Source organism: Nyctereutes procyonoides, unplaced genomic scaffold (assembly GCF_905146905.1).
Source record: "Nyctereutes procyonoides isolate TBG_1078 unplaced genomic scaffold, NYPRO_anot_genome, whole genome shotgun sequence".
NCBI lineage: Eukaryota > Metazoa > Chordata > Mammalia > Carnivora > Canidae > Nyctereutes > Nyctereutes procyonoides.
This window is the reverse complement of record NW_026575125.1, coordinates 77,692,383-77,704,770: the sequence shown is the minus strand read 5'-3', so window position 1 is coordinate 77,704,770 and position 12,388 is coordinate 77,692,383. Positions and strand designations below refer to the sequence as shown.

Genomic DNA, 12,388 nt, shown 5'->3' with positions numbered 1-12,388 from the left:
TCAAATACTTTCTAGTCTGACTCATAGGTGGCCTCTGCATGACCTGATGAATAACTGCTATCTAGAATTACTGGTGCTTAAAGGGTGAGATATCCCAAAGAACTGTTTCTTCCTCTTCTTCTAAACCATTATCAGTTGCCTCACTTGAACTGCTTGATTTGAATTAACTGCTCCATTAGTTGATTCAGCATTACCAGAAGCGGTCTCACCCACTTGTGCCATATCAAGTGGTTTTACCGTCTCTTCAGTTTTACAGCTTGTCCTGGAGAATCTAGGTCTGATGTGTCAGTTATTCAATGTTAAAAAAAAGTGGAAGACATGAGAAAATACAGACCCAATAACATAGTCCCCCAGAGATTGCCAGAGGGAAAATTATGTCCTATTTTCCATTTTGCTTTACATACTGATTTGTCATTTCATAACCACCAGCTTTCTAGATACTTGTTAGGCTTTCTTCTGCTCTTGGTATTGATGTGATCAAAGTAATATCTATATCAAGTCCAATTCTACTTTGTTTCATGGATTTCTCTTTTGTGTTTATGCTTCCTATAATTTGATAAATTGATGTCAACAATCCAGTTTCATTCTTTGGTGGATTTACTCCTCCTGAATGCAGGCTTTCATAAAATCTGAATATTCCCTTTTTGCTCTGGTAAGACATTGTGCTTGGATTTGGTGTGATTGCTAAGAAGATTTCCTTCTCTTGGCCTCACCTTTTTTTTTTAAGATTTTTATTTATCTATTCATGAGAGACACAGAGAGAAAGGTAGAGACATAGGCACAGGGAGAAGCAGGCTCCCTGCGGGGAACTCAATGTGGGACTCAATCCCAGGACCCCAGGATCAGAACCTGAGCTAAAGGCAGACACCCAACCACTGAGCCACCCAGGGACCCCCTGGCCTCATCTTTTATGAGTGCTTCATGTAACACTGTGATGCTAGAAATATACCCTCAGGCTCCTATGACAGTCTTGACTGCACAATCTTTGTTGTCTTTCCTGCTTAGCCTGCAGCAGCCATTTCAACAATTCACAATTTCTCAATTACTGATCTGCAGTCCTGCACAAGCAGGGATCCACAGGGAAAGCCAGGCAGTTCCTTTTGATGAGTTTTTTCCCACTGTTTAGGTCTATATTGGAAGGCTTAAAAATCCATGTGCTACTTTGACATGTGGACTCAAAAGCCTAGCTGTGTGTCCTTCTGCTATTGCCCAGTATTGCCCCCCAGCCAGTGGGAAGACCTGTCTAGACAGACAGGTCCCCTAAGAGCCAGATCACTATACTCCACCCAATCCTCAGCCTAATATTTTTCACTTCCTTGTCAGATTGCAAAACTATTCAAACCAATCACATCCTCCCATAAAATTGTCACATTAACCTCTTGTTTCTACAAAGCCTGCCCTCCTCAGCCCCTGCTTATTCACTCTGTTTCCAAGTACAACTCTCAAGTGGCCTTGGGTAGACTGCCATGATTTCCTTTGGAACTGTACAACTGATTAATAAACTTCTGTTTTATTTCATCTGTCTTGTGTTTGGCCATCCCATCCCATTTAGGGTGGAGCATCTCTTTCTTACCAGTGAGGTAGAAAGCAGTAAATCAAAACTGGGGTCAGACTTCCCTGTTTCTTTGCACATCTCTTAATTTTTTGTGGAAAACTGTGCATTTGAGATGATAATTGTAGCTATTCTGCTACTGGTTCCCCTCTGGTGCTTGTTATTGTTCTTTGCTTTTTTGTTTGTTTAATGACTGGTTGGATTACTTGGGCAAAGCCTATTACCCCTTCTCTAAAGTGTGAAACCTCTGATTTTCCACCCCAGAGAACAAAGCACAGGATTTTATATGCCTGCAATCACCCTAGGTTGACTGTTTTTGCAAGGACCACACTCAGCTGGTAAACTTCACCATTTACTGGATAAGGCACAAATTGCTCAGTAGACTGAGCCAGTTGAATTTGGGTTTCTTTGATGGGACAGTTTTGGGGTCAGTGTTTGAGATTTGTTCTCACCCCATAGGGCTCTTCTTAGCTGTCTCTTTCCCTGGTTCTCTCTGGTAAGCTACCTTTCCTACAGTTTAAATTTTAATTTGAATAATTCTACCAATTTCCTTGTATTTGCACTTAACCACAAACTCCATTATTTTTTTATTTTTTATTTTTTATTATTTTTTATTTTTTTTTAAACTCCATTATTTTTGAGGGAGCCTCAGGCTTAAACTTCTTCATAGTCTGTTGCAAATTGATTCATTTCCATTGAGAAGAGATGCAGCATCCCTTGTTTAATGGCCTGCTTCTTCAAAGTGGGAAAAAAATCTCTGAGCTATACTTGTGAAGCTGGGAATGCTGAACTTTTCAATGAATGACACTCCTGCTTTAGAACCCGGGTATTCATTGGAGGGGTGCAGTAGTTTCCGGTCTTCTTGGCTTGCCTCCCCCAGTGTGGAATCTCTTACTAAATTGGGGCCCCAATATTCTCAGCAGTGCTACAACCAAGGTGATCTTATATGTGGAGACTGAATGGAATATAGGAGTCCCCTACTTCTGGACTATTTTCACCTAGACTTAGTCCCAGGCAATAGGTAGTTTGGGGCAATATGAGAAAAGCTGATGCTCTGCCTTTTTGGACAGATCACTCTGGGTGTTGCGAGGAGAAGGGAACTTGCATTTTGGCTGCACCAATCTGGAGTGGGATTTCTGTCTTGTTGACTGGGCAGGGGAAGGGAAGGTATAGGCCTTGGCTAGAATGCCATAGATCCTCACTGTGGTTTCCAAATTTTAGTGAATATTCCTGAATAAATGTTTCTTTCCATGCTGTATGCTTTCAGGACCATTTCTACATAATTTACTTTGATTTATTTACAATTAATTTTTACTAGTTTCATTGGGGAGGAGATTCATAGAACTCCTTAAGTTATGATGCCACAAGTGGAACTTCTTGCAATCTTTGTCACCTATTTATTGTTTTTGCATATTATTTATTGGAGTTCAATTTGCCAACATACAGTATAACACCCAGTGTTCCTCCTGTTACGTGCCCCCTATGCCCCTCATCCAGTCGCCCCATCTCCCAGTCTACCTCCCTTTCCACCACCCCTTGTTCATTTCCAAGAGTTAGGAGTGTCTCATTTTCTGTCACTGTCTCTGATTTTTCCCATGCATTTTCTCTTCATTCCCTTATAATCCGTTTCAATATTTTTTATATTCCCCATATGAGTGAAACCATATGAGGATTGTCCTTCTCCAATTGACTTACTTCACTCAGCATAATACCCTACAATTCCATCCATGTCGAAGCAAATGGTATTTGTCATTTCTAGTGGCTGAGTAATATTCCATTGAATACATATACCACATCTTCTTTATCCATTTATCTTTCGATGGACACTGAGGCTCCTTCCACAGTTTGGCTATTGTGGACATTGCTGCTATAAATATTGGGGTGCAGGTGTCTCAGCATTTTACTGCATCTCTATCTTTGGAGTAAATTGCCAGTAGCACAATTTCTGGGTCATAGGGTACCTCTATTTTAACTCTGAGGAACCTCCACACAGTTTTCAAGAGTGGCTGTACTAGTTCACTTTCCCAACAACAGTGCAAGAGGGTTCCCTTTTCTTCATATCCTCTCCGACATTTGTTGCTTCCCATTTTGTTAATTTTCACCATTCTCACTGGTGTGAGATGGTATCTCATTCTGGTTTTGATTTGTAGTTCCCTGATGGCAAGTGATGTGGAGCATTTTCTCATGTGCTTGTTGGCCATGTGTATGTCTTCTTTGGTGATATTTCTGTTCATGTCTTTGGCCCATTTCATTATTGGATTGTTTGTTTCTTGGGTATTGAGTCTAATAAGTTCATTATAGATCTTGGATTCTGGCCCTTATCTGATATGTCATGTGCTAATATCTTCTCCCATTCTGTAGGTTGTCTTTCAGTTTTGTTGACTGTTTCTTTTGCTGTGCAGAAGCTATTTATTTTGATGAAGTCCCATAACTCATTTTTGCTTTTGTTTCTCTTGCCTTCATGGATGTATCTTGCAAGAAGTTGCTGTGGCCAAGTTTAAAAAAGGTGTTGCCTGTGTTCTCCTCTAGGATTTTGATGGATTCTTGTCTCACACTTAGATCTTTCATCCTGCACTTGGCTGTCCAATTTTCCCAGCACCCTTTAGTGAAGAGACTGTCCTTTTTCCAGTGGATAGTCTTTCCTGCCTTTGTCGAATATTAGTTGACCATAGAGTTGAGGGCCCATTTCTGGGTTCTCTGTTCTGTTCCATTGATCTATGTGTCTGTTTTTGTGCTACTACCACACTGTCTTGATGACCATAGCTTTGTAGTACAGTTTGAAATCCAGCATTGTGATGCCCCTGGCTCTGGTTTTCTTTTTCAATGTTCCCCTGGATATTTGGGGTCATTTCTGATTCCACACAAATCTTAAGATGATTTGTTCCAACTCTCTGAAAAAAGTCCATGGTACTTTGATAGGGATTGCATTAAATGTGTACATTGCCCTTGGTAGCATTGACATTTTCACAGTATTAATTCTTCCAATCCATGAGCAGAGAATATTTTTCCATCTCTTTGTGTCTTCCTCAATTTCTTTCAGAAGTGTTCTGTAGTTTTTAGGGTATAGATCATTTACCTCCTTGGTTAGGTTTATTCCTAGGTATCTAAATGATCCCATCAAAAATGCAGGGTTTCCACCGGATAATAGCAAGACCCATCTATTTGCTGTCTACAAGAGACTCATCTTAAACCTAAGGATACCTATAGCCTGAAAATGAAAGGTTGGAGAACCATTTACCAATCCAGTGGTCCTCAAAAGAAAGCTGGGGTAGCAATCCTCATAGCAGATAAATTAAAGTTTATAATGAAGACTGTAGGAAGAGATGAAAAGGGAAATTATATCATACATAAAGGGTTTATCCAACAAGAAGACCTAACAATCGTGAATATATATGTCCCTAATGTGGGAGCTGCCAAGTATTCAATCAATTAATAACCAAAGTAAAGACATACTTAGATAATAATACACTAATAGGAGTCTTCACCACGGCAAGTGACAGATATTCTAAGCACAACATCACCAAAGAAAAAGAGCTTTAAATGATACACTGGACCAGATGGGTTTCACAGATATTTACAGAACTTTGCATCCGAATGCAACTGAATACATATTCTTCCCAAGTCCACATGGAACTTTTTCCAGAATAGAACACATACTGGGGCACAAATCAGGTCTCAACTGATTCCAAAAGATTGGGATTGTCCCTTGCATATTTTCAGAGGAAAATATTTGAAACTAGAACACAATCACAAGTAGAAATTTGGAAGAAACTCAAACACGTGGAGTTTAAAGAGCTTCCAACTAAAAAATGAATGGGTGAACCAGGAAATTGGAGAAGAATTAAAAAGATTCATGGAAACTAATGAAAATGAAGATACAACCGTTCAAAATCTTTGGGATACAGCAAAAGCAGTCTTAGGAGGGAAATACATCACAAAGCAAGCATCCCTCAGAAAGTTGGAAAAAACTGAAATACACAAGCTAACCTCACACATGAAGGAATTGGAGAAAGAACAGCAAGTAAAACCTACACCAAGCAGAAGAAGAGAGATGATAAAGATTCTAGCAGAACTCAATGAAATAGAGACCACAAGAACTGTAGAACAGATCAACAAAACCAGGAGTTGGATCTTTGAAAGAATTAATAAGATAGATAAGCCATTAGCCAGCCTTATTAAAAACAAAAGGGAAAAGACTCAAATTAATAAAATCACAAATGAAAGAGGAGAGATTACAACCAATACCAAGGAAATACAAACGATTTTAAAAAAATATTATGAGCAGCTATACACCAATAAATACAGCCATCTAGAAGAAATGTATGCATTTCTGGAAACACAGAAATTACCAACACTGGAACAGGAAGAAATAGAAAACCTGAACTGGCCAATTACCAGTGAGTAAATTGAAGCAGTCATCAAAAACTTCCTAAGACACAAAATTCCAGGGCCAGATGGCTTCCCACAGGAATTCTATGAAACATTTATAGAAGAAATATAATACCTATTCTACTAAAGCTGTTCCGAAGGATAGAAATGGATGGAACACTTCCAAACTCATTTTGAGGCCAGCATTACTTTGATTCCAAAATCAAACAAAGAACCCACCAAAATTTGAATATAGAAGAATATAGCTGATGAACACGGATGTAAAAATTCTCAGTAAGATACTAGCCAATAGGATCCAACAGTACATTAAGACGATTATTCACCATGACCAAGTGGGATTTATGCCCGGGATGCAAGGTTGGTTCAACACTCATAAAAAAATCATGTGATAGATCACATAAACAAGAGAAAAAACAAGAACCATATAATGCTCTCAGTAGATGCAGAGAAAGCATTTGACAAAATACAGCATCCGTTCTTGATCAAAACTCTTCTGAGTGGGGAGATAGAGGGAACATTCCTTAGAATCTTAAAACCCATCTAAAAAAAAGCCTACAGTGAATACCATTCTCAATGAGGAAAAACTGAGAGCCTTTTCCCTAAGATCAGGAACATGACAGGGATGTCCACTCTCACCACACAACTATTCAACATAGTACTAGAAATCCTAGCCTCAGCAATCAGACAATAAAAAGAAATAAAAGGCATTCAAATGGGAAAAAAATTCAAACTCTCGCTCTTCATAGATGACATGATACTGTACCTAGAAAACCCAAAAAACTCCACCCAAGATTGCTAGAACTCATGTAGCAATTCAGCAATGTGGCAGGATACCATATCCATGCACAGAAATCAGTGGCCTTTCTGTACACTAATAATGATACTGAAGAAAGAGAAATTAAGAAACCAATCCCACTTACTTCTGCATCCCAAAGTATAAGATACCTAGGAATAACCCTAACTAAAGATTAAAGTATCTGTACCCTAAACAGTACAGAACACTTCTAAAAAGAATTTGAGGAAGTCAGAAAGAGTTGGAAAAACATCCCAAAGTCATGGATTGGAAGAATAAATATTTTGAAAATGTCTATGCTACCCAGGGCAATTTACAAGTTCAATGGAATCCCTATCAAAATACCATGGAGTTTCTCCAGAGAGTTGGAACAAATCATTTAAGATGTGTATGGAATCAGAAAAGACCTGACTAGCCAGAGGAATGCTGAAAAAAGAAAACCAATGATGGTGGGATCTCAATGCTGGGTTCCAAGCTATATTACAAAGCTGTGATCATCAAAACAATATGGTACAGGCACAAAAGTTCATAGTTCAATGGAACAGAATAGAGAAGCCAAAAATAGACACTAAACTCTATGGTCAACTAATCTTTGACAAAGCAAGAAAGAATAGCCAATGGAAAATGGGCAGTGTTTTCAATAAATTGTGTTGGGAAAATTGGACAGCCACATGCAGAATAATGAAACTGGACAATTCTCTTACACCATACACAAATATAAACTCAAAATGGTTGGAAGATCTATTTTTTTAAATTTTTATTTTTATTTATGATAGTCACACACACACACACAGAGGCAGAGACATAGGCAGAGGGAGAAGCAGGCTCCATGCACTGGGAGCCCGACATGGGATTCGATCCCGGGTCTCCAGGATCGCACCCTGGGCCAAAGGCAGGCCCTAAACCGCTGCGCCACCCAGGGATCCCTGGTTGGAAGATCTAAATGTGAGGCAAGAAGCCATCAAAATCCTAGAGGAGAACACAGGCAGCAGCCTCTCTGAGGATCCTGGCCACAGCAACTTCTTGCTAGACACGTCTCCAAAGCCAAGGGAAACAAAAGTAAAAATGAACTATTGGGACTTCATCAAGATAAAGTCTTCTGCACAGCAAAGGAAACAGTCAACAAAGTAAAAGACAACCTATGGAATGGGAGAGGATATATACAAATGAAATATCAGATAAAGGGCTAGTATCCAAGATCTATAAAGAACTTCTCAAACTCCATGCCCAAAAATAAACAATCCAGTCATGAAATGGCCAGAAGACATGGACAGACATTTCTCCAAATAAGACATGCAAATGGCCAACAGACACATGAAAAAATGCTCCATATCACTTACTGTCAGGGAAATACAAATCCAAACCACAATGAGATTCCACATCACACTGGTGCAAATGGCTAAAGTTAACAAGACAGGAAACAACAAATGTTGGAGAAGGTGTGGAGAAAGGGGAACCCTCTTGCACTGTTGGTGGGAATGTGAACTGGTACAGCCACTCTGGAAAACAGTGTGGAGGTTCCTCAAGAAGTTAAAAATAGAGCTACCCTACGACCCAGCAATTGCACTGCTGGGTGTTTACCCCAAAGATACTGATGCAGTGAAACCCTAGGACACCTATACCTCAACGTTCACAGCAGCAATGTCCACAACAGCCAAACTGTGGAAGGTTCCTTGATGTCCTTCGACAGAGGAATGGATAAAGAAGATGTGGTATATATACACAGTGGAATATTGCTCAGCCATCAGAGAGGACAAATACCCACCATTTGCTTCGACATGGATGGAACTGGAGGGTGAGCCTAACCTCAATGACTAATATGACTGTAAGATAAAAGAGAGGGAAAATTAAGTCACAGACACACAGGGGAGGTCATATGAAAACGGAAGCAGATATTTGAGTTATGCTGCCACAAGCCAAGGAATTCCAGGAGTCATCAGAATCTGGAAGAGGCAAGGAATATTCCTCACCTTGACCTTCAAAGGAAATGTGGCTGTGTCCTCAACCTGATTTTACCTGAAAACAGAATTCCAGAACCAGAGAACTGCCAGTGTCAGCCCCCAGAGTGTGAGGGTATAAATTTCTGTTTTATGCCAACTATTTTATGTAATTTGTTATGGCAGAAGTAGAAAACTAAGATATCCCATCCCCAATTTAATTATCCTCTAGCCATCTACACAAGACATAACCAGTATCCTTTTTTTTAAATTTTTTTAAATTTATTTATTTATGATAGTCACACAGAGAGAGAGAGAGGCAGAGGGAGAAGCAGGCTCCATGCACCGGGAGCCCGATATGGGATTCGATTCCGGGTCTCCAGGATCGCGCCCTGAGCCAAAGGCAGGCACCAAACCGCTGCGCCACCCAGGGATCCCCATAACCAGTATCCTAAAAAAGATCTTTATTGTTCCACTACATGCCTTTCTGCATGCTACATATTTGTGCATTGCTCCATCACTTTTTACTACATATATATGTATCCATAATCTATATGTTTATTTTGCATGTTTTGAAAGTTCATATACATGGTGTCATAGTGTTTGTGCATTTCTGCAATGAACTTGTTCCCTAATGCATTATTTTGCACTGCCATCACCTAATGTTTGTCCTTCTAAAATGTCTTTCTCTGTGTCCCAGGCCTTTGAGAATTCCATTCTCATTCCCAGCTCAGACCTTACAGTCTACCTGAACCAGCCTCACATCACTGAATTAATGCTGTTCCTACCATAGATGCATTCATTGCTTGAAATGAGTGGTTCACAAACATCATTGAGATTCAGAATCACCTGGGGGAGTTCTAAAACTATGACTGTGGCCCAGCATCAGAATTACCAATTCAGTAGGTTTCAAGTGAGGCCTGAGAATTTGCATTTCTGACAAGTTCCCAGGTGATGCTGCTGCCTCTGGTCCACATCAGTGCAGTACAACCCAGCACCACTGGTCTCCAGGTAAGGTAGGTCATCCATCAGATAACTTTAAAAGAATGCAGTAGGGACAACTTCATCCTTTATATAAGTTGTTTATAAGTTTTTAATTAATTGTAGGATATATAAAAGAACCTAAAACAACCAAATTGTTGAAAGTAGTTCCTTTCAGTAATAGTCAGGTGGGCCCAAACAAAAAGATACAAAGATAGATTTGAGTTGGTGTTATATATCTAAAAAATCTGTGGATTATTCATTTTAAACAAACATTTATTTTTAATGTGAACAACTGCTGTCATAATTCTGGAATATCTGAAGACATTGGAATAAAATGAATGGTGATAAAATTTCATGGACAAGTGAAAATTGGAAAATCTTGACTCCATGAAGAACAAATGCATTGTTGCTTTCTTCATTCATGTTTTCTATGCCTCTGAACTGTAGATGAAATAAGATACAATTAAAAATTGAACTTGACTAACATGCAACAGTGACTTTCTTAGTATAAGAACAGGCAATCCTATGTACTTCTGAGCTAACAGGAGAAATCATGTTTTCCTCTTGTAACCCAGAACCCTGGGTATCAGGGCGCTCTTGCATAATCTAATGTCTTCAATTCTGTGACATGTCAACCTCATCTGTTATTTGCCAAACACCAAAAAGGCTTATTCATTTTGTTTTGAGGAAACATTCTGTATTTAGCCATCCCTTTGATTTTAAAAGCCTGTACTCTATCCATAAAGTATACTTGTTTACCTCCCAGAATCCAAGTTCCAACATCTGGGAAAGGAGAAAGTTAAAGGAAAGGACAAAATATGTTGGACATAAATCAACTTGTGTACCAATCCAGTGATAAACCGTAATCTTGCCAGGACTATTTCCTTTCTTTTCACTGTCCCCTGAAATATAAAAATTATAACTGAACAAATGGCTAGGCATCACTCATTAAATGTGGTCCTACACACAATTCTTATGATACCTGTGTAAGTAGTCACATTCTCAAAGAAATTATCTCCTACTTCATATAGGAGGTCACATTACTATGACCTAATGATGAAGGCACAGCTAGTGTTCATTCAGACTGCTTTAGCCACCTGTTCTGGTAACCATGTTCTAAAGAAACATTGGTCTCTGCTACCAGGGCAGACACATTTCCCACCTGTAGAAGTCTTACAGCTGTAACTGGAAGGACTTACAGCTGTGAATGAAGTACATTTCAGAATATGCTGCATTCTATACAAATATACATCTTTAACATTACACTGGCTCATCGAACTACGTTTTAGACATAGATCTTGTGGTTTACTGAGAACATTTAGAAGCACAACTGATGTATGTCAGGCATGGCTGGGTGATACACAAAACTACACACACATACCTGGGTTCTTAGCAACTGCTCTCTTCTGGGTCCAGATCTTTTCCAGCCCCTTTGTTAGGTTTTTCATTTCTGATCACTTCTTTCTTTTCCTCACCTCCAACTTGTCTAGCATCATCGTCAGCACTTTTATAGTTATAATCTCTGGCTTCATTAGTGAAGAATAACACAGACTTCGGGACCAGAACTTCACGGAAAAAATAGCCCAATTTATAATCGGTGGCAACATTCATCTCTCTGCCCTCAGGAGAATCAGGAGGATAGAAGTAGGTGAAGAAAGAATAGCCAGGCATCGTCCTGGGGGTGGATGCAAAACTTCTGCGGACCTCACCTCTCTGCAGCTTGCTAGTTTTCACTGTGACATCTTTCCCCTCTTTCCAGTAGATCTTACACCCTGTGCTACTGATAATTTCTGTCCCTTTGGAGAAGAAGGGATCAGAATCACTTGGGTCTGATCGCAGTTGGTAGGTTTTCGTCAGGACTTTGTTGAAAAAGTATTCATTTGACTTGAAGATGAATTCTATGGTGAAGCTCATTGGTTCCTCGAATCCTGAAATTTTAATTTTTACATCTTCCAGGTGCTCTAGTACAAGCTCATCACTTTTTTGGATCATCCTGCTGAGGATCTTCACATCTTAAAAAGCCATCAACCAAAAGTGAGGTAGACCATTTGTGTGCCCTTCTTCCACAGGCTCTCTTTCCATATCTCCGCATGTGCCTTCCTGAACACCTACTTGCCACTGAAATTCACCTTCTGTGGGCTTGTGGATTGCATTGATGATCTCAGATCTCTTATCAAACAGAGGTTGGTAAAAGGCAGCATACTTTTTCTCTAGATCATGAAAATCTCTGTAAAATTGAGCTTCTACTTGGGCATACTGGGCCTGAAGGTTTTTGAGAGCTTTCACCCATTGCTTAATGGCTAAAAGCAAGTGCTGAGCACTGCCTTCCTTTAAGCTGGGTGCCCCAGTGGGGGCTTCAAGGTCCTGAGGACTTGATGGCCACTCACCATCTTGGAACTTGAAGGATACACTGTCCCCATCTTCCTAGGACTCAGAGGCATCTCCCAGGGCCTCTGCTGCAGGTTCTTCTGCCTTTTGGGATGCAGGGCCCTCTGTTGGTGCCTGTCGCCCTCAGGGTGGGGTGCCCTCTGCCTGTTATTCGCCCACCCAGACTTCTGCTTCCTCTCTCGGGTGCTCCTGATCCAGGACTCTTCCTGGCTCTTCCACATCTGGAGGCACCGGTCCCCTCTCCCTGTCCTGGGCCTCCCGGGAGTGGCAGCTGATCACCATGCAGCATGCGTGGGGCCGGACCAGGACATGGTCGTTATCATGGATACGGTGTAGAAGGGAATG

The 12,388-nt window shown here is 40.2% G+C and overlaps 1 protein-coding gene across 1 annotated transcript; it reads right to left on the bottom strand.

Moving 5' to 3' along the window:
• Positions 1 to 11,044: 11,044 nt before the first annotated feature.
• LOC129518014 (nucleosome assembly protein 1-like 1) lies at positions 11,045 to 12,075 on the bottom strand. The gene is made up of 3 exons (XM_055338079.1): positions 12,043 to 12,075; positions 11,785 to 11,917; positions 11,045 to 11,667 (listed from the first exon to the last, which is right to left on the bottom strand). The coding sequence occupies exons 1-3, from the start codon at positions 12,073 to 12,075 to the stop codon at positions 11,045 to 11,047; spliced, it is 789 nt and encodes a 262-aa protein (XP_055194054.1).
• Between the last annotated feature and the right edge of the window lie 313 nt (positions 12,076 to 12,388).